The 27,988-nt window shown below is 30.9% G+C and overlaps 5 protein-coding genes across 5 annotated transcripts; 1 reads left to right on the plus strand and 4 right to left on the minus strand.

The window, feature by feature from the left end:
• Positions 1–232: 232 nt before the first annotated feature.
• Positions 233–1,618, minus strand: LOC122602051 (calcium-binding protein CML42-like). The gene is made up of 2 exons (XM_043774784.1): positions 1,032–1,618; positions 233–770 (listed from the first exon to the last, which is right to left on the minus strand). Exons 1-2 carry the CDS (start codon positions 1,369–1,371, stop codon positions 493–495), a joined length of 618 nt encoding a protein of 205 aa, XP_043630719.1. The 5' UTR covers positions 1,372–1,618; the 3' UTR covers positions 233–492.
• A 1,261-nt stretch (positions 1,619–2,879) lies between these two features.
• LOC122602280 (2-alkenal reductase (NADP(+)-dependent)-like) lies at positions 2,880–4,972 on the minus strand. Its single transcript, XM_043774989.1, has 5 exons — positions 4,597–4,972; positions 3,957–4,131; positions 3,592–3,758; positions 3,407–3,489; positions 2,880–3,325 (listed from the first exon to the last, which is right to left on the minus strand). The coding sequence occupies exons 1-5, from the start codon at positions 4,819–4,821 to the stop codon at positions 2,947–2,949; spliced, it is 1,029 nt and encodes a 342-aa protein (XP_043630924.1). The 5' UTR covers positions 4,822–4,972; the 3' UTR covers positions 2,880–2,946.
• Positions 4,973–6,081: 1,109 nt separating this feature from the next.
• Positions 6,082–9,194, minus strand: LOC122599769 (2-alkenal reductase (NADP(+)-dependent)-like). The gene is made up of 5 exons (XM_043772335.1): positions 8,776–9,194; positions 7,240–7,414; positions 6,915–7,081; positions 6,741–6,823; positions 6,082–6,665 (listed from the first exon to the last, which is right to left on the minus strand). The coding sequence occupies exons 1-5, from the start codon at positions 9,010–9,012 to the stop codon at positions 6,287–6,289; spliced, it is 1,041 nt and encodes a 346-aa protein (XP_043628270.1). The 5' UTR covers positions 9,013–9,194; the 3' UTR covers positions 6,082–6,286.
• Positions 9,195–13,351: 4,157 nt separating this feature from the next.
• Positions 13,352–17,328, minus strand: LOC122602194 (2-alkenal reductase (NADP(+)-dependent)-like). The gene is made up of 5 exons (XM_043774909.1): positions 17,019–17,328; positions 14,414–14,603; positions 14,074–14,240; positions 13,905–13,987; positions 13,352–13,830 (listed from the first exon to the last, which is right to left on the minus strand). Exons 1-5 carry the CDS (start codon positions 17,253–17,255, stop codon positions 13,452–13,454), a joined length of 1,056 nt encoding a protein of 351 aa, XP_043630844.1. The 5' UTR covers positions 17,256–17,328; the 3' UTR covers positions 13,352–13,451.
• Positions 17,329–23,758: 6,430 nt separating this feature from the next.
• Positions 23,759–26,185, plus strand: LOC122599861 (protein BUNDLE SHEATH DEFECTIVE 2, chloroplastic-like). Its single transcript, XM_043772452.1, has 5 exons — positions 23,759–23,938; positions 24,726–24,826; positions 25,084–25,153; positions 25,629–25,725; positions 25,911–26,185. The coding sequence occupies exons 1-5, from the start codon at positions 23,881–23,883 to the stop codon at positions 25,987–25,989; spliced, it is 405 nt and encodes a 134-aa protein (XP_043628387.1). The 5' UTR covers positions 23,759–23,880; the 3' UTR covers positions 25,990–26,185.
• Positions 26,186–27,988: the final 1,803 nt, after the last annotated feature.

Below are 27,988 nucleotides of genomic sequence, written 5' to 3' on the forward strand. Positions count from 1 at the left end.
TAACGACATTTGGTGCTTTTTATATTGACTAGGCAAAAAATATTCTTTCAGTTATACACAAATATTCAAGTACTTTAACATCGTATTTATCTAGCTAATCAAAAAGTTTGAAAACTGACAACAAGATATTTGATATTTGACATGATAGCGTATATGTATACAATTTGAAAACTGAATAACTACAATAAACACGTACAATTATAATTTGATATGCAACAAAAATTCACACACACGCAAAAAAAAAGGAATTTTTAGTAATATACTTTCCCAATGTATCTAATTGCCAATGTTACAAAAGAATACAACATCGTAAAGGAGAATAAAAGAAGGAAAAAAAAAACCGAAAAAAATCCCCCTCCAAATATACATTTTGTCACACTTTGAACTTTTGCATCCGATGGAGAAAACCGTTATCATACACTTACAACAACCTTTAACCGAAACAACCTCTAATGAACAAGGAAATCGAAGAAGATGATCGATGATTATAACTTACTTAAGAACAACACTCACATTACGCATCATTTCCTTAAACTCCGAGAAATCAACAAGCCCGTCGTGATTTCTATCGACAGATGAAATCATCATCTCGACTCTCCTCATTTCATTTCCTTCCGCGAATCCTAACTTAACAAGCACGGTTTGTAGCTCTGTGGCCGATATGTATCCATCCCCGTCTTCGTCAAACACCTTAAATGCCTCGGTTAAATCGGTCTCCTCTTGCTTGACATCACTATCCGCAACCTCATCTTTGTCTCCATCTTGATTACCTATACAATCAACAAATAACTATAGTCGTTTTTCGTATATTTTCATCATACTTGCAAAAGACTTGGTTTCCTAGTAAAGTTTATAATTAATAAAGCATTAACTGTGGGGTTTTCCCCTGAATTTTGTGGTTGGGCTCTGCATACTGCCTCATGTCCAAAATTTAAACGTTTAAAAAAATTTAAAAAAATTCATGGAACATATTCTAAACAAAAAATATACGGACTCTATATATTTGATTAATCTCGTGGAATAGATATTACCTAAATCGTCGCTATCACCCAACCGAAAAAATAGATCATCAATCTCCTTATGCAAAGATTGGAAATCATCAAATGTAAGCCCGGTATTGCCAGGTTGAATGAAAGTCTTGATAATAGAATCCAATTCATTCATATTCGCATCAAGTCCTAAAAGGATCAACGCGCGACTTAGTTCATCAACCGTGATCAATTCATCATGGTTGGTATCAAACATGTCAAAAATCCTACGAAGGCGGACAGAGTTCAACGAGGGTGATCTAAGACAAAACGAAGAGGATTTTAGGTTGTTATGTTTAGGGGAAAGTTGATCAACGACGGTGGTTGTTGTAGGTGTTTCCATCGTGTTTTTTTTCCCTTTCCCCCGGATTTCGTATTCAATCTGTTGTTTGAAATGAACAAAAGATTGAATGGAATAGGGGGAAATATGAAAATAATAGAATGTAACAAGAAGATTCAAATGAATATATTTTTTTTTTGTGTGGGATTTTATTGCAAATTTGGATGGCGATCCGAGATCGAGATCATGGAAATTATGAATCAATAATTGAAATATGATTGGGATTGGATTGCTGGCAGAATCTTGGATCGAATGGATACGCCAATATTACGGTAACTTCCATTACTTATAGATTTAAAAGTTTCGTTAAAAAAATGATGTTACAATTTTCGTGGAGATAGTTTTAAAACCGTTATATACACATGGGAGTAACAAACGAATAATCTAATTCCCATGATGATATAATATAAATATATAAATGAAATAATATGGTAACAACTACTAAAGTAAATAAAGTTTATTATATAGAGCATAACAACGATGTCAAATCAAGTAGTTGAAATATAATGTAGTTGATCAATCTTAACTTGTCTAATGTTTTATAGTTTGTTGGTTTTACTTTCAGAGTATTTGTACATGGAAATAAAGAGAGAGTTGCAATTGAATGAAAGTACGGGCTGGACTCAGCGCTTGATGGGCTAATATATCTATGGGGCTAAAAGCCTAAATCTAGTAGATGGGCCAAGATTTTACAGCAAAGATGCAACCCACCCATACATACAACAACAAGTCAACCTGTCTCTAATAACGTCTCTTATAAGGCTGTAAAACTCTATAGTAGTTATAATTTCTGATTTTTACCTCTAATGACATCATTAGCTGATCTATATGTTGAAGAGGATTACATTCAGGAGTATCAATATATTGCATGCATAGAAAGTTTTAGTCGCTGCATTGCACGTTGAATGGTAATTTGGTTGAAGATAAGTCCATGTTTATCTAGTCGCTCCGTGAACTTTATAATATTAGGGGTGGCAAAATGGGTGGTTCACGTGGGTTGGGTAACTTTTCAAAGCAAGTAATTTGGCTGTTATGAGTTGAAACAGGACGGACAGTTAAAAAACCTACCCCTTTTAACTTATTTTTTGTTCTTTGTTTCGTTTAACCCATCCATAAGTAAATGGGTCAAACTTTACACATCCGTTGAAATGTGTCAACAAAAAATTAGGCTCCGTGAAACCAGAAGCATTCTGATACAATTCGATGACAGCAGTTGAGTTCCTTTTCTTCAAAAAGTATCCATACAGAAAATTAGTATCTTTGTTTAAGTTAAAACATGACACTATGTCAAAAGAAGTAAAGAGATATGAAAATAAGATTAGAACTTATGACCTCCACTTTTACCTAACATGTCCCTCGATACTAGGCTACTAACTCGGGGAACCCAAATTGAGGAAAGTAAGAAACAAAATTCAGGTGTTCAAAGTTGAGTAGGAGTATAAAATACACCATTATGGTGGTTAAAAGAGATTATACAGACAGAGAACCAGAATTGTTTGTGAAGCAATGAGTGATGAAGCATCAGAACAATTACATTAAATACATAGCTAAATTACGAAACAGATGTATTTTAGGTCCTTATTCATCAGAAACTTTAACTATTTTCTTGCCAACGTTATAGCCACGAAAGAGCCCTGCAAAAGCTGAAGGAATAGTTTCTACACCACATGATACATCTTCAAGAACATGCATTTTCCCCCTTTGAATGTGATCAATGGTTGTGGAGACAAACTCGGGAAACAAACTCATGTAATCACCTACTAAGAAACCTTGAATGGAGATTCTCTTGTATATTACATTTAGCATATCGGGTGCTGCACGTTTTCCTGCACTTGTGTATTCTGAAATAGCTCCACAAACAGCAACCCTACCACGCAAGTTCATATTGGATACCGCTGCTTCTAGCATCTCGGCTCCCACATTATCAAAATATATGTCAATCCCATCAGGGAAATACCTAATATGAAAAAATCACCCTTTGTCAAATCTCAAAAGGTCAAGAACTATTAATACAAAAAACTTTTAGTAACGTTTATACCTCTGGAGCGTAGCGTCTAGATCAGTTGCTTCTTTATAGTTGAACGCTTCATCAAACCCGAGCTTTTCTTTTAGCAAATTCACCTGAAGGTCAAATTACAATCAAATGCCCATGTTATATTTTGATAAAATATGAAACTAAAAAGCCTAATCGAAATAAGAGGCCGAAATGGTTACAGAACAAACCTTTTTTGTGCTCCCAGCACAACCCACAACATAACACCCCAACTGTTTAGCATATTGGCCTACCAAATTTCCAATAGAGCCAGATGCCGCAGACACAAAAACCTTTTCACCCTTGTTGGGCTTACATACTTCAAAGAAGCCAGCGTATGCGGTGAGCCCACTTATCCCTGTATTTCATACAAAGCCCATATCAGGTAATAATTTTAACTATGATCAAATAGTCAGAAACTTTTCAATACTTTTAAAAAATTTTTTGTCATTAAGAACACATTAAAACAAAATTTCCTATAAACTAATATATTGCTATACTAACATATAGTTCTTACAGAAATATTTGTGTATTGAGGTGGTTAAAATTGACATACCTAAAAGTCCAACATGGTATGACAATGGTAAGCCCATTGGATCCAATTTTCTTAGCATGAATCCCTGTGATATGCTATACTCTCCCCAGCTTATAACGCCTGCCACATAGTCACCTTTTTCAAATTCTGAATTTCCAGAAGCTATTACTTTTCCCACACCAAAAGCATCAATCACCTAAACAAATCCAGTTTAGGTTAAAGGGGCGAGCCAGAAAATATATATAGCTTATAGGGACGGAGCCAGAAAATCATTATCAACTTATCAAGTGATCAAATTTTACTATTTTATCAAATTGGAAATATACTTTAAAATAATCATTATTCACGTAAAATAAACATGCGTCGAGGGGTCATCAGACCCCTCTGACGTCTCCAATGTGGCACCACCGGTTGTTTGTTTTTTGTAGTGGTTGTAACTCAATGATGATCCATGAAATGATATTAATTAGTACTACTTTCTGTCTTTTTGCTTACACATTGTTAGCTAAATACCAAACACACATGCTTTTATTCTTCAACTTGTCAATTAAGTAATATAACTAAGTGGTTTTCTTAGGTAATATTTTGGAAGTAAAGAATGAAAGAAAAAAAAAACACTTTAAAACCATATATAAAGTACATTATTGGGTTAACAACTAACCTCACCAGGAGTAAGACCAACTGTATAGCTCCGGGAAACACTAACAGTCTTCATTCGGTTAAGCTGATATGGGTCAATTGATATATAAAGATTCTTGATGATGATATCATTTGATCCAGGCTTTACCGAAAGGAACAAGTGTTCAGTTTTGACCTCGAAATCACTCTCTTCTGGTGCACCTTCAATTTGAGCCTTTATGGCTATGTATTTGTTTGTAACCTCCATTTGCAACTATTGTCAAATGAGTTATGAAATATGAACCCACCTTTTAAGCTGTTATGGGTTGAGAAAAAGAGGGTGGCAAATGACCATTTTTAATAACAAGATTACAGAATGGTGACAAAAAGGGTATCAAATCATCCTTTTGACTTTTTATATTTGGATCAAAGGACATATAATATTGAATTTAACAATTAGATTAGAAAGTTTGTACATATTCTAACAAGAATAATGCTAAGTTTAAAGTAATATAGATTAGAATGGTCTTCAATATGCTTCGGCACACCGGCCAGGTCAGCAAAATGGTCAAGTAAACTCAACGAGCACATTGAATTTTTTTTGCCTCCAACACATTAAAAACTCAGTTTATGTCAACCTTTATATGAAACTAAACATACATTATATTGAATTAAAAACAGAATCACACCAATAAAAGGAAATGGCAAAGATAGCTCCTTAAGGTATATATAAGAGTTTATTAAATGCATTAATAATATACACATTTCTCTTAATAACACCAGAACGTACAGATATCACAGACATATACACAAAACACACAGAAAACGCATATTCAAAAGACACACGCAAATCACACTTAGCGTTTGTTCCTATATGGATGTTTGTTTATCTTGTATGTAGTATTGTAGTTTCATGGTTGCATTTACCGCTAGTATTTAGAGGTGCCCGAATGGACAATTTGGACAGAGTGGGTAATTGGCTCAAAGGGGTTGTTTGGGTTTACCCGTAAGCATCTATTCGGTTCATTTTCATTGGTTTTGCTAACCCGTGCCCTTACATTCAATGAACTCAAACTTTCCAAAACCCGTATTAAGAATTATCAACATATTAATATCAATCTATTAAGATACCATGTTAGTGTTTCTATTAACAAAACGATTTGTAAATCTATGAGCTTTTAACTTCTCTTTGGGCACCTTTGACACGTTTCATGTTGGATACAAGTATTTAAGGTTTGCCGTTTGTCTTGCTTCAAGATAAAATATAAACCAATAAACCCGTTTCATATGCCTATTCAACACAGATGTAACGAGGTCCAGTTAAAATAACCGACTACCCTTGTTTGAGTGAGCCCTCACCATTGGATGGTGGATGGCTCGTGCTATCCCGTTTATTAAAAAAAAAGTGGTAACAACAAATTTTGTGTTTTATGGTTTTACTATCTATATATAGTTAAAACTTAAACTACTAGCTTTTCAAATCATTTTAACTATCCGGTTTACAAAACCACAAAGGAATTTCAAAACATGCCATTGAACTGAACCAAACAAACCTGGAATTTGCTTACTCAGATTTGGAATTTAAATAGTGTTCATAGTAACATTCAAAAAAAAAAGTGTTCATAGTCTAGTATTAAATAATTATTTAAACGGTCCTAAAAGAGCATAGAATGCTTTTTTCTCCCAACATAGAACCAGACTCAATCACGAAACAGAAGCTGTTCTGTGTGTCCTTATTCATCAGAAAGTTTAACTATTTTCTTGCCAACATTAGAGCCACTAAAGAGCCCGAGAAAAGCTGAAGGAATAGATTCTATACCACTTGAGACATCTTCAAGAACATGGATTTTGCCCGTTTGAATGTGATCAACTGTCGTGGAGACAAACTCAGGAAACAAATTCATGTAATCACCTGCTAAGAAACCCCGAATGTTGATTCTCTTGTATATGACACTTAGCATATCTGGTGCAGCACGTTTTCCAGCATCCAGGTATTCCGATATAACCCCACAAACTGCAATTCTTCCATACAAATTCATATTTGATACGGCTGCATCTAACATCTCGGCTCCCACATTATCAAAATATATGTCAATCCCCTCAGGAAAATACCTAATGTCATAAAATTACGCTTATGTTAAAACTCAAAAGAGTTGCAAAAGTGAAAATTATTGGTATCGTCTGTACCTTTCTAGCGTTGAGTGTAGATCGGTTTCTTCTTTATAGTTAAATGCTTCATCAAACCCCAGTGTTTCCTTTAGCAGTTCTACCTAAAACGTCAAATTTTTACAAAAATTTCACAAATGTTATATACAAAAATTTCACATCTATAGATTTGAAACAATTAGCTGCATAACAAACCTTTTTTGTGCTTCCAGCACAACCCACAACATAACATCCCAAGCTTTTAGCATATTGGCCTACCAAATTTCCTACAGATCCAGAAGCAGCAGATACAAAGACCTTTTCACCCTTCTTTGGCTTACATACTTCAAAAAACCCAGCATATGCTGTAAGCCCACTAAACCCTGCATTGCATAGAAAGCCCATATCATGTCATAAAAATTATTGGTTATCACCAAATAATCAGAACTTTCCAAAGATTTTTAGAGTTATGAGTACACATTAAACAAAATTATCAACTAAATATGTAATGATATATATAAATTGTTAGATGTTGACATACCTAGAACCCCAACATGGTATGACAATGGTAAGCCCATTGGATCCAATTTGCTTAGAATTAAGCCTTGTGATATGCTATACTCTCCCCAACTTATCATGCCCACAACATAATCCCCCTTTTCAAATTGTGGATTACCAGAAGCTACTACTTTCCCCACACCATATGCATCAATCACCTAAACAAATTCAGTTAGCAATATTTATATATATAGTTAAATAACAAACAACAAGCAAGGTTGGATCATGCGGTAACACCCATGACTCTGGATACAAAGGTCAAGGGTTTGATCCTTACTCCTTGCAAGACCGGAGGTCCTTTTTCTACTTTAGGTAAAATCTGAAAGCATTCTCTACCTCAGGTGATCTACATCTCAACCTCTCTCATACACCGTCATAGACGGTATTGGGACGCATAACCCGTGAAAGACGGCATTGGGTGTTACTTATCTTTTAACTAACAAACAAACTCTGAGTTGAAGTATAACAAACACATTTGTAAAGACAATTTTCCTAATTATTGTATGGACTTGTAGATAAGACAATTTTCTTCTTTATTTGTAACTAGCTAGTTGAGTTAAAGAGTACGTGTGAAATAAGAGGTAAATTTGTTGTACATTCTGCTATGATTACCACACTCGAAGTTATGTACAATTGGATTAAGTTCCGCTTTCTAATTCGGTCCATTTTCTCACCATGAATTCTAGTTTACATGGTATCAGAGCTAATCAATGATAGTTTATCTTTATAATTCTTTTTTATTGGTTTTCAAACAAATTACGTGCTTCCGCTTGGTTATTTGTGATTCCATTAGTATGTTCGCCGTGGTGTGCTATGGTTTTGATTGTGTGATTCGTTGTTTTTTCATTAAGGAAATGTATTGATGTATATATAAGACTCTTTTCCTTTAATTTGTAATTAATTGAGTTAAGGAGTCAAATAAGTGTAAAATTATGATCATAACACCCACAACCGACATTCTCTAAAATATAATAACGTTTCATTTCTCCACCACTCATGATTGTATCATAAAACTTTAGGGTGCGTTTAGATCATGAAAACTCCCTTGTTTTCCGTTTTCATTTTCCATGAAAACATGGAAAACAGAGAACGCGTTTAAATTGTAACATTTTAGAAAATGAAAATTCTCTTTTTCAACTTTTGCACTAAAATTAAATAACTGTTTTTTTCAGTTTTTGTTTTCACTTTTCTATTTTCTAAACCTTTTATAAACTTAAAATTATTTGACCATGTTTTCTAGTTTTCTAAAATGGAAAAATGAAAAACTCCATCTTTTATTTTGAACGCGTTTTCAAAATTTTCAAAGGTTTTTTAAAAATGAAAAACCTTTTTCATTTTCTAAAAAACTAGAAATGAAAAACTTAAAAACATTTTCTCCGATTAAACGCGCACTTAATGTCCCACCTTATCCAACTCTTCAGCTATCATAAGGTTCATATAATTCGATAATTCATGTTCCATGAAAAAAAAAAAAAAAGAAAAAAAAAAGTAGACTATTGAGTTTGACTTGAGAACTAACCTCACCAGGAGCAATAGCAACAGCATAGTTTGAAGTTTTCTGAGAAGCACTAGCAGTCTTCATTCGGTTAATCTGATATGGGTCAATCGATACATACAGATTTTTTATAATGATATCATTGGATCCCGGCTTAACCGATAGCGAAAACTGTTCTGTTTTGACCTCGAAATCACTCTCTTTTGGTATACCATCAACTTTAGCTTTGATGGCTATGTACTTGTTTGTAACCTCCTCCATTTTCACAACTATTTAGTTATTCTCAAATGATGATGTTCTTTTTAAGAGCAAATGTAATGTAAAGTTGCATATGATCCTTTTCTATGTTTATAGACGGAGAAGACAATGATAGCAAATAACCATGACCATTTTTTTTTAATAACAAGACAACGATGGCAAAATAAGAAACAATGATGACAAAAAGAGTATCGAATAATTAAATTGACTTATATATGAGGGATCAATGAACAAATATTATAGTACGAGATTTAGTTTAGACTCCAAGAGCGTCTCAATGTTATAAAAGTGAAAAGTCTGTTGTATTATACCATTAAGTTTTTATAAATTTGCACTTTACTTTTTTTCTTTTGAATTTCAATAAGACTACACCTCTAGATTAGGCAGGTGGAAAACTTATACAGGTATTTTTACAACAATTTAAATTTACATTAATCCTCTGTGCCCCATAATATTATTTGCTTTCTATTTCTATTTCTTATACCAAAAATAGCCTAACGCTTTCAAATTTTGCACTATCGAGTCTTTGCAAGCCTTCTTGTTTGAGAACCTTTATATTAATTAACTTTCTAACATTTTATAAGTAGGTCTAAGCAATTATTATTTTCCTATCCATATTCCTTACCACTTACAATTTAATCAAGTTAAATAGAGACATTTCATCTTTTTCTAGTTCATTAGGCCCATGCTTATAGGTCATTGTCCCTGCGTCTTCTATGCTTCCGACGCAACAAGTGGTTCAGACGCAATTATTACCGGCTGCGTCTTGCGAGCATCTAGGAGGTGTCTTCCGAAGTTAGACGCGGAAAGGAGAGAGAGGTGGGGCCCGAATAGTGTTAGAAATGGAGAAGAAGTGGGGGTTATAAGAAGGGGGTGTTCTTGGTGTGTCTAGAAGAGAGAGAAACTGATGAATAATGTTAGACGTGGGTTAGAAGTGAGGTGTTATAAGGAGGGGCCTTAAGAACCATTTTCAATAAACTTTCGTAAACTTTGATAAACAATAAGTTTTATTAAAACCCAAGTCAATCTTGTTGTACTGGATTAACCTAGAATCAGTCGGATGACCGGTTAAATAACACCCAACCGGAATTCTAATCCAGAATTAGTTCAAACTGATTTTGTTCGATATTTCTTCTTTTTAAAGGGAAAATATAGAAATAACCATATTTTTATATCAACTTTTAGTTAAGTTTAATATTCACCATATTTATATAATAATACTAGTTTTAATACCAGTACAATTTACGGTAGCTATATTATTGTATCATAAAGAAATTCGAATATGCCTCATATATAATTCGTGAATATGAAATAAATTGTAGTTAAAGTAAATCGATTATTGAAACTAAATTATAATAAACAGTATTGATAAATATAATATATGTTTAGTTAGAGTTTTAGATTTAACTTAAATTTTTAGAACACATCAAACTTAGAACTTGTAAGCATAATGAATGATGACACATAGCCTTGCAATTTCAGATTGTAAACTTAAATTTTTGAAGTATTCATGTTAAAAATTTATTATAATTAATATAAGTAATAGGAGTTGAAGAATTGAGAAATAAAAAGAGATAATTTATTAATGAGAAAACGATCAATCAAATAAGGTTATAATGTCTTTTGTATTAATAAACTAAGAGTTAAAGTTTAATTCCAAGTGTAATAAGAAAATTGAATTTATATACAATTAAAAAAAACTAAATTAACAAAATAAATAAATTAAAAGGACACGTGTCGATCAAGGATTACGGCACGTGTCGTCTCAAGAACGTGTCAATCATGTTTTAGTTTATTGGTAGATAATATAAATATTATATGATATAACATATCCGTATTTGATTATATATTTTGAGCATCATTTCTAATGGATTGTAATTATTTAATTTGAAATTTAGGTTTAGTATTTAGTTTTGTAAGAATTTATTCGTTTTATCATATACCTTTCATTTTAGTCTATATTTACAACTTTTTCAAAAAAAAAATAAAAAAATTAAAAAAGGTAGAACTAGCTTAATTAAAATATCTGGAAAAAGCAAAACATATCGTTGTTCAAGTCTCTAAAATGGCATATCCATGTCATTTTATTTTATTTTTTTATTTGCTTTAGGTATTTCGACTTGATTATTTGATAGTTCTTGTTAAATATAACTTTAAATGATGTAATTCAAGAGCAGAATTTTCTTTTAAAAAAACGTTATATATTTTTATATATTCACATTGACTACAACCCTTACAATTATATTTAACATTTTTTATTTGATATTTGTAACATAAACTCGCCACCAAGCTACCGAAAAAATGATGACTAAAGTGAAAAAAAAAAATAATAATAAATTTTTTTTTAGAGTTAGTGGTATAATTAAAGCCCCACCCTATGTGATGTCGTCATCTCCATCCCTAATGCCACATCAGTTTTCTAATGTGTAAAACTTTTACAATGTATAATTCACTAATTATCTTTTAATATCATGCCTTTAATTTTTCATGTGACTTGATCTTATGATTAGAAGGATTATTAGATTGATTAATTAGAAAGATCTATCACTACTCTACCCAAAAACAACTCTAATCTTCATCCGGCCATCACCATCGAGCTCATTATTTTATTTTTTTCTATTTTTTAATTTTTTTTTTTGAAAAAATCTTTTTAATTATTTAAAACATAAATTAAAATAATATGAAAAGAAAGAAAGACACAAATGGCCCCACGAGTACTAACGACAAAAGCAACTTTCCTATATATATACTCAAAGACTCATACTAGTGTCTCTACATCCCGGTCTAACAGTTTTCGAAAATGGACTAGTAAAGATGATGATCCTTGACGACAAGGCCATGCTTATCCCATCTTGAACGATGAGCACGATGACTACATGATATTTTCAAACTAATGTCAGTATTTGTATCACATATTCACAACACATGCATAGGAAACGGCCTAATGACTATATGATATTTTCAAACTAATGTCAGTATTTGTATCATATATTTTTATCTTCTTTATTTGTTTTGTTATAATAAATTTATGTTTGAATATGTTGAGTTATCTTATCTTATTATTATTTTACTTATATTTGATTGAAAAATGTAAAGCAAGCTTAGTAAAAGATACGATTATGCTTTTAACTCAGTCACCGACCCGTTATTCAACGAGTTATTAGTTACGCTTTGCTAATGATAATTTACTTCTATCTTATGTTGGAATAAAAAGTTAATTATATATCATTTACGCCCCGTATACCCTGAACAGGGAATATTTGGTAACCCGACCAGGAGTCACTTGTATTTTAGTAACGACATCGTTGCTGATGATTTGACCTTTTGACTGCCCGATTGACTAACTTTTGAAAGTGGGTTCACACCTTTAGCAGCGGCGTCGCTGCTTAAGGCTAGTAGTATTTATGTTTTTAAATTCTAAATGACATCATTTCACTATACACGTTACAGTTTCATATTTTTAAAGAAAAATGATTAACCTTTCATCCAATGTTTTAAAAACCGGTATTTTAGTTATACCGGCGTGGAAAAATTTTCCGGTATTATCGGTAATACCGGAAATACCGGTCAGTACGACTATTTTTAATTTATTATATTTTTTGTGTAAAAATCTTACAAAACTTGTTACAATTTAACAAAAATAGTCAAAATGCAATTATAATTTACTCAAAAATAATACCAAATATGTATTTCATAACAAAGTATAGGTTTTAAAGTTCACAAATAACAAAAAATAACATTAAAGTATCATAAAAATAATTTTAAAAAAAAATCAAAATTTATTTTTTGAAAATACCGGAAATACCGGTATGGTAATACCGGAAAATACCGGGAATACCGGCCGGTATTGAATAGTGAAAATACCGGCAAAATACCGGACTTAAAATACCGGCGTGGTCTCCGGTACCAGTAATACCGGTTATACCGGCCGGTATTTACCGGTATTTAAAACATTGCCTTCATCTAAAGTTCCTCCTAAACCACCACATGTTATGATATTATAATTAGGAGGATTTTGGGCTCATGTACAATGCACATGATGGCTTGACAAGGAATTTTTAACTGGAGTTAGCGGCATGAACAACGACCGACAATGAAAATGAATAGCACAGAAATACCTTGTGAGAAATAAAAAGTATAAAGATGAAAATGGTAATCCAGCAATACACATGGACGATTTGTGACAATTTCTCTAATTTTAAAATCTTAGAAGAGTAAGAATGTATCCAATTATAATTCATTTAATGTTTATTTTAGTGAGAAAAAAAATAAGTAATCATTGTTCATAAATAAACAGTAAATTTAAGTTGATAAATTTCGTAGCTGGAAAAAAAATGTATCATTTGCTTTTGAATTTTTTATTTGAATATATAGATGTACTAGTCTTCGGATCACAACCAATGGCATCAAATACAAAGCTAAATCATGACACAGATTACATATTATTCATCAGAAACTTTAACTATTCTCTTGCCAACATTATTGCCACTAAAGAGCCCGAGAAAAGCTGAAGGAATAGATTCTACGCCACTTGAAACATCTTCAAGAACATGAATTTTGCCAGTTTGAATGTGATCAACGGTCGTGGAGACAAACTCAGGCAACAAATTCATGTAATCAACTGATAAGAACCCCCGAATGTTGATTCTCTTGTATATGACACTTAGCATATCTGGTGCAATCCGTTTTCCAGCATCTAGGTATTCCGATATTACCCCACAAACTGCAATTCTTCCATACAAGCTCATATTTGATATGACTGCATCTAACATCTCACCTCCCACGTTATCAAAATATATGTCAATCCCATCCGGAAAATACCTAATGTGATAAAATTACGCTTATGTTAAAACTCAAGGGTTACAAAAGCCAAAAACTCTTCGTAGCTTCCATACCTTTCTAGCGTTGAGTGTAGATCGGTTTCTTCTTCATAGTTAAACGCTTCATCGAACCCAAGTGTTTCCTTCAGGAGTTTTACCTGAAAATTTGATTTTTACAAAAATTTCAATTTACAAAAATTTCATATTGTTAAATTTATAACAAGCAATACTTTTTATAACAAACCTTTTTTGTGCTACCAGCACAACCAACAACATAACATCCCAAGATTTTGGCATATTGGCCTACCAAATTTCCCACAGATCCAGAAGCACCAGATATAAAGACCTTTTCACCCTTCTTGGGTTTACATACTTGAAAGAACCCAGCATATGCAGTAAGCCCACTAAACCCTGTATATCATACCAAGCCCATATCATGTTATAAAAATATAAATGATATTGGTTAGCATCAAATAATCATAACTTTTCAAAGATTGTTAGTGTGAAAAGTAGACATTAAAACAAAGTTATCAATCAAATACATATACTATCTAATATATGTACATTGTAAGAATTTGACATACCTAAAACCCCAACATGGTATGACAATGGTAGGCCCATTGGATCCAGTTTGTTTAGAATTAAGCCTTGTGAGATGCTATATTCCCCTTTGCTATATTCCCCCCAGCTTATCATGCCCACAACATAATCACCCTTTTGAAATAGTGGATTCCCAGAAGCTACTACTTTCCCCACACCATATGCATCAATCACCTATTTAAATAACAAACAAATTTTGTAAAGATACAAGGACCAAACATCTTAAGGTTAAAGGTTCAAGGGTGCTAGATGTAACTTTTTTAATTCATTGCAAACTTGTTGTACAATTTGGTTAGGATTACCACAGCGGAAATTATATAGAACTGAATATAGTTTCACTTTCTCATTTCAATTTTGGTTTATTTTTTCACCATTTATCTAATTTACATGGTATCGAAGCTAATAAATGGTGGGTTTTTTTGTTATAATTCTTCTCGCTTGATTTTTGATCAAATTATGTGCTCCCGTTTGGTTATTTGAGATTCCATGGGTTTGTTCGCGGTGATGTGCGCTATGGTTGAAAGGGTATGTAAAGATACAGTTGCATAGTGGGTAAACCTTAGGGGCCAGTTGCAAGTTTATATCAATGATAGAATTTGTGATCTTTACAACATTAAGGGGTGTTTGGTAGAGTTAAATGGAATCGGAGAAAAGTGAATAGAAAAAACTTCTCTTGTTTGGTGAATGAGAAAAGGAATGAAGATGTGAGAATCATTGACAATTCTTCCATTTTCTATAAATTACATGAAATAGATGGGAATGAAAAAAAATTTTTTTTTTTTAATGATATTATATGTATCAAATTTGGTAAAGGTGATAATGGAAATATTTAGAAGATAAGAATTTATAATGCAATTATAAAGATAAAGGTTTAAAGTGTAAATTAATTTATTACGGGACAAATTTGGTCATTTTTAATAACTTTTTCCATAGAGAATAATGTGTGATAATTTTTATAAAGGGGTATATATATAAGCCTCTTTTCTTCTAATTTGTCACTAATTATGTTAAAAGAGTATGAAATATGGTGTAAACTTTATTGGTTATGATTACCCGCAACGGACATTCTTTACAATTGACTAAAGTTTCATTTTCTTGTTTCAATTCGCTTTATTTTTTCACCGTTCATGATTTTATCATAAAACTTGTATGTCTTACCTATCTAACCCTTCAACTGTTAGATTTATAAGGTTCGTATGAGCCACGGAAGATAAAGAAAAAAAATCACCCCTAGAGCAAAATTCATCATAAGACTTCTTTATGTACCACCTTATATAATTCTTCAGGTATATTATGGGGTTCATTCCAAATGTAACAAATTTTGGACGAATGTTTATATATAATGTGAAATAACTAAAGTTGTGTTCATTATAGTAATTATACTTAAATTATGTCTATTGTACGTATCCAAATATATCGCACCAAACAAAAATCAACAAGTGGCAGTTATATATGGTTGTCACGTATGAATTTTTACATACAATATATCGACATAATTTAAAGATAAATACATATATACAATGAACACAACTTTAATTATTTCAAACTATAGACATTCGTCCAAAGTGATATGTGATTTGGCGTGGAAGAATTATGCACGATCTTTATTTTAATATATGCATGTTATTTTATATGTTAGGTAATGCAATGTTTAAAATAAGGTATATAATACCGGTATGAGAGAATACTCCTATACAATGAGCCTGGTATTTTGTCCGGTAGTTTTACTAGTCATTATCGCCGGTGTTTTACGGTATTTCTCATATTGTAAAACCGGTTTAAAGTTTTTATATTTTTTTAATTTTTTATAAAATTATTTTTATCGTATATACTTTAAGGTTTTTTCTTCTTGTTTATAGACTTTAAAACTTATATTTTGTTATGATACACCTATATGAGATTATTTTGAGAAAATTGTAATTATATTTTGACTACTTTTTTAAATTATAACAAGTTTTGAAACATTTTTAAAATAATATCTATTAAAAAGAATTAATCATACCGATATTACCGGTCGGTAATACTGTCCGAGTATTACGCCGGCACGGGGAAAAAAATACTGGTAGTTAAAACATTGAGTTAATGTATCTTAGTGGGTTAGATAGTTAGATAATGATAGTTATAACTTTCTGAATGTGTCCCATGTTAATTAGGCAGGTCCCTTCCCATACTTGCAAGGCTATTTATAGCTATAGTTAATCGTTTGCAATTTTTTAAAAATGGTTAATACTTTGAAATTTGGTGTGTACGTCGGATTTGAATAGTAGCAACGCCCTAAAGGGTAATGAATTTGTCTGTTCTTTTCTTTTTATTTTTGGAGTCTCACTCAATCTACGGATTACTATCCTTGGGAGTTTGTACGTTTTTTTTCATAAATCTATTAGAAACTATTTGAATTGAAGGAACCATGAGAATCTCTAAAATATAATTTGATGTTCATATGTAAATGCTATGTGAACAAATTTGTTCACATATAAACAGATCAAGTTATACTTAATATTACAGATCTGTGATCGGGTTCAACATGAACCTTACCATATGATCCGTATAATACTCTATAATACTATTGCATTTGACTTGAGAACTAACCTCACCAGGAGCAAGAGCAATTGCATAGTTTGTAGTTTTCTGAGAAGCACTGGCAGTCTTCATTCGGTTAATCTGATATGGGTCTATCGATACATACAGATTCTTGATAATGATATCATTGGTTCCAGGCTTAACCGATAGGGATAACCGTTCCGTTTTGACCTCGAAATCACTCTCTTTTGGTGCACCATCAACTTGAGCCTTTATGGCTATGTATTTGTTTGTAACCTCCTCCATTCACAACTATTTAATTATTGTCAAATACTCAGATGATGATAATTATGATGATTTAAGAGAAAATGTAATGTAAAGTGCATATGATCTTTTTCTATGTTTATAGACGGAGAAGACAGGGATGGCAAATAGCCATGACCATTTTTAATAACAAGACAACCATGGATCATGGGCAAATATTATACGTAAGGATGACAATGGAGTAGGTATTATTAGGGATCTCTATCCCCATCCCCGTATCCGGTTTTCATTTGTAATTTCCATCTCTGTCCCCATCCCCGCCGGGAAAGGAAGTTACATCTTCATACCCGTCCCCATTGGGTATCTGGGATTTTTTTTTTTGTACGAACATAAATTTATTGTGATAGAAGATATGCAGAAGAATTTATATTTCGACATTTTTTTTCTATGTATAAACTAATATATATGTTAGGTAAATGATTAATAAAGTATAACACATGAAAAGTATTAAACAAAAGCTCTAAACTTAAAAATCATTATAATTTATAAAAAAGAACTTAAGGTGATTCTAATAAATATATATATATATATAGTATTTTTGGGTTCGAGTACGGGGATTGGGGATTTACGGTTTCCCATATCCGTCCCCATCCCCATCGGGGAATAGATTTATATCCCCATACCCCTCCCCATCCCTGGTCAACGTGAGGATTCCTCGGTCAAATCGGATGCTGGTATCGGATTCCCCATCAGGTATGTGTATTTTTGTCATCCCTAATTATACGTACTCCGTATTGGAACACATGTCATGATTTGTTAAAATTGTTTTTACCAAAAAATTGTTTTTAGTATATACCAATAACAATAACAATACATTATAAAGCATTTGTTCCTGTTAAAATTTTTCAACTTTCAACTTTTCAACTACTCATTTTTATCCCTATTCTCTACTCTCAAATCTCAACCACTCATTTTTTTTCTCCATCCTCCATAAATCATTTTGTTCTTCTTATTCATTCAAAATCTTTTATCACAAAAACCGTACATCGATAAGTTATGAAAATTATATGGGTGTTCTTAAAACTTCATGTTCTTTCAATAGAGATGTCATTCGATATACTTTCGATGAATTTTTAAATCTGAAGGCGGAACCCGTACGGCTAAAACATTTGGCTATTACACTCTATGACCAATCACTCCCACTATCTCACCGTCGCAACGCACGGATACTTTATCTCGTATAACAATACTAATATAATATTAATATTAATATGTTAGTTCTTTAAGGAGTAATCAAATATACTCGTATATCATTTCCCAATTTGAAAAAAATATTAATTTTTCAAACAAAATTGTCTAAAAATCTTCTTAATTATAACGTATTGTCACGTGAAAAAATCAAGGAAAGAGATTAGAAAAAAGAATAATTGAATTACACTTGTCAAGATTTAAGGTTTTTAAAAAGATTTTTAGGGTATTTTTAAGAGGACTAATCATTTTTCAAATTATCTATAACCCTTTATAAAACATATCGACATCTTCTATTTTAGGAAATTTATCACTTTTTTTTTATCCAAAATACCCTTATTTTTTAATCTTAATTCCTCTATACACGTAATTTATACTTTTATACTAATTAATAAATAAAATAACCCTCTCTTTAAAAGTTATACAAGAATTATCTAAAATACCATTAATGATTAAATTACAAATTTTAACCGTTTACCAAAAATATCTTTATTAACTTTTTATATCAAATATCTTTACATCAATTATCTATATCACTCGACGCCTCCACCGCCACCGAACAGTACCCCTGCCACACTGGCACACTGCAACCTAAAATCACCGACAATCTACTCTGACATATAGAAACTCAAACTCACGTGAATTTACTCAAGTTTCAAGGTCGATTAGCTTACTAAAGAGCTACCTACCACATTAACAATCTAAATTAAGTTAATTTATTTTTTACGCGACATGTTTGTGATGTTTATACTAAAATTAAAAATATAAGTTAAAATTAATCAAATGGTTTGATCGTAGAATTTGAAAATTTGTTTTAGTTTGACTTTATGAGTATGTTTGGAGAAATAACGGTAGCTTTTGCTTGGAGTTATAAGTTGTACTTTTAGTTGAAACTATAATATAATGAATTATATAAACGATTGTATATAAAACCTAAAAAGATTATACGTAAAAACAATAAAAAAAAAATTGGATAGAAAAATTAAAAGAAAATAGATTATACATACCAATTAAAGGAGATGAAGGATCCGATGATACTAGTGATTGAAGATAGAATCTATGACTGGTTGAAGAGAATAAATTTATTAGGTTTTTTTCATGGTTATGTATTGTTTGGGAGCCGTATATATCAGAAACTAATTTACGTGGGAGATTTAGAAGGTTAAATAAGTAATTTAAAGATTAAAAGCTTTCAGCTTTTCTTGAACACTTGTTGTAGTAGCGTTAGATAAAATAGTTTTTTCAACCAACCCAAAAACCAAACAAGACTTTTTATTAACTAGGAGTTTTTTCTTAAAAGCTTGTAACTCTTAAAAGCTCCATGCCAAACACACTATTTTTTGTGTAGTTTTTAAAAATTAAAAGCTTCATCGAAATGCTAAAACTTTTGAAACGCTAAAGCTAAAGCTAGTTGTATCCAAACAAAGCTTTTAACACTTTAGGAACTCTTAGTTTAAATTTAAAAAGCTAAAGCTCTTGAAAAGAGCTTAAAAAACTTGTGCCAAACATAGGCTATGAGTTATTTATTTTTCAACTTTGATCGTGAAATATGTATTGAGACATAAATATGTAGAAGACAACATTGCGTATTGTTTATTGTTTTATATAATATTTGATGCAAAATATATTAACATATTGGATGTTAAATATATTTCATTGGTATACTTTATATCGATTATTATATAACATAAATAAAATATTTGAAGTTAAAATTGAAAAAATTAATAAAAAAAAGAGGCTTTTAAAGTCAAATAGAACATATATTAAGTTAGATCAAGTGGTTTATGAATAATGTTATAAGTTAGAGATCATGGAGTCTATTGCATTTGTCTTTTTAATTTGCTATTTAAAATTGATAAAAACATTAATGATGATGTGACGAATGAAGTGTCACATGAGCACTAAAAGGTGTAGATTTAATTGTCTTTATATTTAAAAAAAATACAAAAAATACCATAAAATGACACATAAGCAAAAAACTAACTAGGCAACAAAACAAAATAGCCACATTAGCCCTAATTTATCATCGCTTAGTTATATATATATATATATATATATATATAGGTAACACTCCGGTGAGAACACTTTTAAAATAAGAACGGTGAGAACACTTAAAAATATCATTTTGATGCATTAAAAGTCCATAAAACTAACATAGTGCTTAACTAGTTATCATTATTTAAGTGTTTAACAACAACTAATTATCATTATTTAAGTGTTTAATAACACATTGATCCGTCAAAATCGAAAAAATCACGTTTTTTGTTTTGTGCATCCATCTTGGATGCATATTTATCAAAATGATGCATCCAACAAAAAACGTGATTTTTTCGAGTTTGACGGATCAATGTGTCGTTAAACACTTTAATGATGATAATTAGTTAAACACTATATCAGTTTTATAGACTTTTAATGCATCAAAATGTAGTTTTTAAGTGTTCTCATTTGTTCTCATTTAAGTTGGTTCTTATTTGATTGTCACCTATATATATATATAGTTTGAATCAACTTCGTAATTATCTCAAAATTTATAGCAGTTATACAATTTGTTTAGATAACAATATCAATTTCAATTATCAAAAGACTGTCATCTTAAATTGTAAAATATGTTAAAGTGTGTAGTGAACTTTTTGGTTAAATAAGCAAAGTATGTATTTAAGAGAATATAGGTATTAATGCATAAAAAATGAGGAGGGGTGGAGAGTTTATATAGGCCCTAACAATTACACTAAGCACCCTTGCTAATTTCATTACAAGCCCTTGGTTAATTATTACAAAACCCTCCATCCATAACAATATTAAATATAAGGACAACATAACTGTAAATTAGCAAAACTAGCACTAATTAAAATCTAAGCTAACATATATATATATATATATATATATATATATCTTTTATGAATAAAAGAAAATTGTGATAACATCATTATTCTTATTTTTCACTTTTAAAGATTTTAATTGTTAACAATTTTGCATATATATATATATATTACTATCGGATTACATGACATATGCATACACTTTTCGGTATATGAAAATAAAATTTTTTCTTGATTTGCTCGTGTAATACGCGGGTTACTATCTATCCATCTATCTATCTGTGTATATATATATATATATATATAGAGAGAGAGAGAGAGAGAGAGATGAGTTGGTTATTGTAAAACAAGTATTAAAGTAAAACAAATAAGATAAGATCTTGACTCTTCAATCGTAATAAAATTGATTCACGAAACACAAGTATTAAAATGATGCACGATACTTTTCATAATGCATGATGATTTTCAATGGAAAAAACTCCTATTATTTTATTTTAATACTTGTTTTATTTTACCTAAAAACTATATATATATATATATATATATATATCAAAGCATTATTAAATAAGGTTGTTTTTTGTTTTTGTTTTTTTTTACTATTCTTCATAATACTTTTGATAATACTTTACATATATTAGATAATTTACTTTTAAAATGCATATTGGGAAGTCCTTGCCAATGAAATAAGACATGAGATTTTTCTTAAACATTAAGTAGGTTTCTTCTGTAAAAGCATTATTAAATAAAGTTGTTTTCTGTTTTTTTTTTTTTTTACTATTCTTCATAATGCTTTTGATAATAATTTACATATATTAAATAATTTACCTTTGAAATGTATATTGGGAAATCCTTGTCAATGAGGTGGGATAGGAGATTTTTTTCTAACATTAAGTCGGTTTCCTCTAGAATGGTAGTGGGACTTCCAACGCTAGTCATACCCTCGGATTGACTGTGCTGGTGACGTGGTCGATCATTACCGGACGATGAAGAGACAATGTCCCTAAGTCCAATCACCACTGTTGTTCAAAAAATAATTTACATATATTAGATATAGTTTCAAACAGATGGTTTTATATGTGTTGTATTTTTTTTATGTATATTAAAATTATAACGATATAATATAGTTTTTGCAAATCCCATTTATGTCATTATTTGCATCATCAAGCCTTGACATCAGGTAAAACAATTTTGTTAATGTTTCGTTTTCTCATATGATTGCCGGCCAAAGTAAGATGGACAATGATATTTTTTTCTATTCACCAAGTCAAAAGCATATGAATTAGATAGGAAACAAAGCATCTTCATTTCGGTTCCGAACTAACGACCTGTATATGTGACACTTGTATAATTCTAATTTTCAAATTCACAAAATATTTCAGCCCATGGCCACAAAAGATTCAGCCCATATTATAAGAAAAGGAAAAAAAATTTCAACCTAACGTTGAGCCCATATAAACATTAATTTAATATGACAGAACCCAACATCAATGCTAAGCCCACTAAGCCAGATATCCTAACTTCAATGACTTTGCCTTTGAGGCTATGAGACATCTCTATTATTACATGGTGTCTTGGTGATGTACGAATAAAGGTAGTTCTAAAGTTATCACATGATACCATTACGATCACAAAGTTTGTACCGAAAACTTAATGCCCTTGTTATCCACTCATCGTCTGTTTGTTATTGCTCTTATAAGGAGCCAATACTTTTAGAGCTGATGAGACTATTTATTATTATGATATTGAAGGAAGACAATGATTATTTTGTGTGTGTATATATTGGGAATTTGAAGGGTCCTAGACTAGTGTTGGGTTAATTATGTATTGGAAATGTTGTATAGGAGTGGGGATTCTCTCAACTTGACCAGAAAATGTTTTTACTTTATCTTTAAAGAATTAATTATCGATTTTTTTTATGTGATGTTGAGAAAGATTAAATATGAGTTAACACTAAATGTCGCATTGTGACCCATAGTATCATGTGATGACTTCAAAACTACTTTTATTCATACAACACCATGTAATAGAGATGTTTCAAATGTGAAGTCAATGAAGTCAGTATTAGTTGTTAGTAGCTCGTTATCCCTAACTTTTTAATTAAATGCGACACCAGGTCAACATTTAACATACAACTTTGTTGTGTTTCATTATATATGGTGTGAGAACTAGATATCATGATATAAAGTTCATTCATTTAATTTAAAAATTATATTGACAGACAACCCTGGTTAAAATGAAGATTAAAAAAAAAAAAAGAGAGAATAAGAAAATTAAATTAAAGATTGTGTAATGAGAATGGGTGGATAATAGGATACAACCTCAAGATTTCTAGTAGTGAAATAGCAATAATACCCTTATAGTTGTGCAATCAAGTTGCATGTAATAATATAAAGAATTTCAGGGGTAACATTGTAAAACAACTTGAAAAAGAAGTTATCTTTAAAGGAGGGGCTTATCTACTTTAAAAGAAGAAAGTGCACCTCAAATTTTGTTAAGAGGATTTGCAGGCCAAAGATAGTATCTTTTTATAGGCTATCAAAAATCTTGTAATCATCATCACATATATTTTACAGTAGTACCCTGCAAAATCTTTCTAAAAAATGTCTCATTCTCTGTGTTGTACCCCTCTTGCCTCATTGAGTTCTTCAACCAAACCAGGTAGTCATTTCTTTCTCTTACATATATTGTATATATGTATATGTATATGCATATGTATTTGAATTTGACTATTATAAGGTACATATATATATCTGTTTGTGTATGTACAAGAGTCTAGAGTAATTATTATAACTTGAAAGTGTAATTATTGTTTTAGAGTGTTTTGCAGACACCATGTATCATTTGAAGTGATAATAATTGTATTTGGTCATTTGGTGTGATGAAAACTGTGTAGTATACTCCTTTTGTCCCAATTTATATGTACTGCATTGACTATTTGAAGTCTTTCTCTATAAAAGTTGACCTTAAGTTTTCTTTTTTGTGTTATATAATAATTGATGCAAAATATATGAACGGATTGGATTTTAGATGTTATTTCATTGATATAATTTTCATCAAGTATTAAGTAACATAATTAAAAATATTTAGGGTCAAAGTAGAAAAAGGAAAGACTTCAAAAAGTCAATATAGGAAATGTCTATTGTGATGGGGGAGGAGTTATTTTGTTATGTGCTAAGGGTGTTTGTATCTTCACGATTGCTTATTTAAGTGCTTATAAGTACATTTTTTCATAACAATGCACATCCATCCATCCATCCATCCATCCATCCTCTGAATGTATGTATATGTAGAGACAGCCATATAATGATTATTCGCCTTGTTAGAAGTCTTGTTATGGCATATACTTGGTAAAAGAATACAATGATGTCTGCACATATAGGCCATGACTTTTCTTAAAGTGTGGTAGAATGGTCTTATTGGTTTCTAACAAATTGTAATGTTATAGGGCTCATTGGAGGAAATTCTAGAGCCCCAAAAGTGATTTTTATCAACAATTTGACTAATCAGAAGTCAAAATCTGAAAGATTTCAAACTTTGGAAGTCAAGGTAAGAGTCTTTTGGGTAAATGTATACTCATACTTGCCTTAATTTCCTCATAAACCACTGCAAAAACTTGTATCTCTGTTTTCTACTAGAAAAATTATAGTTTGATGCATAATGAGCCTAAAATTTGTGTATTAAGATGCCACAATTCTGAAGAACTAAAAAAAGTCAACATTATATGTAAGAAAGTAAAGATTTATCACATTATATATCAGAAACAATATGTATTTCTGTTATTCACTTTCACGTCCGTTTTGCAGGCTAGCACCGACGATACAAAAAGTGTCACAAAAGTAAACAGTATAGTATGTAGTGCTTGTGAGGGAAATGGTAAGCTAATGTATACAAGGTTTAAAGACCTTCAAGTTACTTGTTACAATTTATTGCTCCCTTTTTATCAATCAAAATTCAGTCAATTTAATCATTGTGTACTTGTTTAGGCCCTTAAGAAACTATTGACTAATGCCCTTGCAGCTACGAAAGTTAAATTGACAATACATAACCTTGCTATTAATCGTATACAACAACGAAATGGTTCAGTAATTGATTTTTGAAACAAGTGCATACTTCAGGAATTAAGGGACGAAACTGATAGAAAAATAGAAGGTTAACAATAGACTTCAAATGAGAAAATGTATCTCTTTTTATAAAATAGACATTTGACCACATTAGCCAGCTTATGTTTTTGTGATGTCAAGCTATTGTACTTTGTAAATCAAATTTGGAGTATAAGCTTTACTTTTCTATCCCCATGACTTATGAAATCGTTTAACTTCTTTGTATGGTTTGATTTGGCAAACTTTAGGTGCTATACAATGTACACAATGCAAAGGACATGGAGTAAACTCAGAAGATCACTTCGGTGGACGATTCAAAGCTGGTGGTTTATGCTGGCTCTGCAGGTTTGTTATTCTATATTCTTGTTATTTTAATAAAATATATGAGTATAAAGTAAGATATATCATAATATTACCTGAAGTTATATTATTTGTTTGATTAATGTTGAAATCTTATTGGTTGAAGTAACAATTGCAAGAATTCAACTGTTAGTATTTTCACAACATGACTATCCTTGCATGATGTGCAGAGGTAAAAAGGAGATTCTTTGTGGAGACTGCAATGGAGCTGGATTTACAGGCGGGTTCATGAGCACTGCTGATTCATAAAAAAAATAATTCCGTTTCTATAATGCTCTATAAATCAGTTTTGTTCGTTCTAAATGCTGTAGACCTATATATAGTGAACAGCTAATGTGTTACACTGCAGTGTTATGCTGCTGCTTCTTGCGAAACACTAAAACTCGGTTTATTTAAATTCATTCGTTCTGTAAGTGTAAGTTAATAGTAGTGAATTTTCACCTTATAGTTTTATGGATCATGCATTTCTCGACATTAGACTCACTTCATCCATGGTGGATGAATGTTGCTACTTATTATCGCAATCATATAAAGCATATATTATTTATAAAAAGAATCAACGAAGTGTTGTGGGTAAACTTAAGCCGCAGGCCCTAGTTTAACCCAAACTAAATATGACCCCTTTCTATTTAGACTTATTACCTGACCCACCCATTCTGCTCATTTGTTTCATATGCGTTCCCTGCAAGTATCAACTATTTAAACCCGTCCGACTGTTATTCATTACCCACCCACAAGACTCGCCTATATTGTTGTGACCTTTACCACGAGATGAGTCCTGTAACCCTGTCACCTGTGAGAAAGTATAAAATGTAATGTGAATACTAATTAGCGGCCCAATTGATATTTTTTATTGTACTAAAATACAGTTGCTCTAATAACTTATCGATCAATCATAGCTCTTGATTCTTCAAATTTTCAATTTTGACTTTTATTGACTTTTAACAAATAAATAAATACATTTACACATATAAAGATCGACCACTTATAACCAAAAGATAAATATAAGGATGAATGATTAACTTTATTCAAATATCTATAATAAAATAATATAACGCCTTTGTGTTACGTTATAATTAATCCTCATCCTATTATGGTATTATCCTACTATAACTATGTATATATACACACACATGTATGATATATGATATTAATCTTATCTTAATCTCAAACTTACCTTAATTTTAATCTTAATTAATATTAACTAAAAGACCATTGACTTAATAACTATTAACCAATTCGATGTATCTAAATTATTTAAATCAAAACATGTCTAAAATAATTTAATTCTTGTCCATCACAAATTTACACTTTTTAACCAATATTTTCAATATAAAACTATAAAAAATAGCTAATATATCCGATAAGATACTAACTAATATATATTTAATAAAATAATAGACAACATATATTACATGATATATCTTAATATTATATAAATAAAATATCAATTAACTTAAAAAAATAAAATCTAATGTAGATATATTAAGATTTTAAAAGTAATTGTTCAATTAGTTTTTTGGAAGTTTTTAGTAATTGTCATGATATATATATAAGAAACAAAAGATGTAAAAATATAAAATTTATAGAAACCGCATATAACATTGTCATATTTTAATTGAAATATTTAAGATATATCTTATCTAAAAATATTATATTGATAACGTCTAAGTCACATATATTGGACACGGGTTTCGTTGGCTCTAAATTTTGCAAATCTATTTGAAGAATGAGGTTTCGAATTATCTCAAACTTTGAACTCAAATCCACCAAGCTAATGTTTATGCCAGCTAATCATCATGTTAGCTCTACTTTGTAAAAGACACCACCGTCGGTAATTATCCCGCCTTTGAAAGTGTTAGTGATAATTTTGAATTTTGTTTGTTACGCATCAACGCCTTTGCAAAAGATGAAAAAAGATATATATTTTAAATGTCCATTTATCATATTATTTTGCTTTATATATGCTAACATTCTTGACATTTGAATAAAACAGTTAGCTTTTACGTATTTCTTTAACTTTGAAATTACAAACTTTTATGAGTCTAAGTATGAAGATCTAATATTGATAATGTCATAAACCCGTGTCCAGTGTGGACACGGATTTAAAATCTAGTTAGTTTCACTATAAACCATCTGGCAAGTGCTTTAAACTCATTTGCACCTCATGGAGCTTTTTTATAAAATTCCTTTTTCTAAACTAGTGAAGCATAAGTTTATGCTTCTGGATATCAACGTTGACCACTGG

The sequence above is a fragment of the Erigeron canadensis genome, chromosome 5, assembly GCF_010389155.1.
Source record: "Erigeron canadensis isolate Cc75 chromosome 5, C_canadensis_v1, whole genome shotgun sequence".
NCBI lineage: Eukaryota > Viridiplantae > Streptophyta > Magnoliopsida > Asterales > Asteraceae > Erigeron > Erigeron canadensis.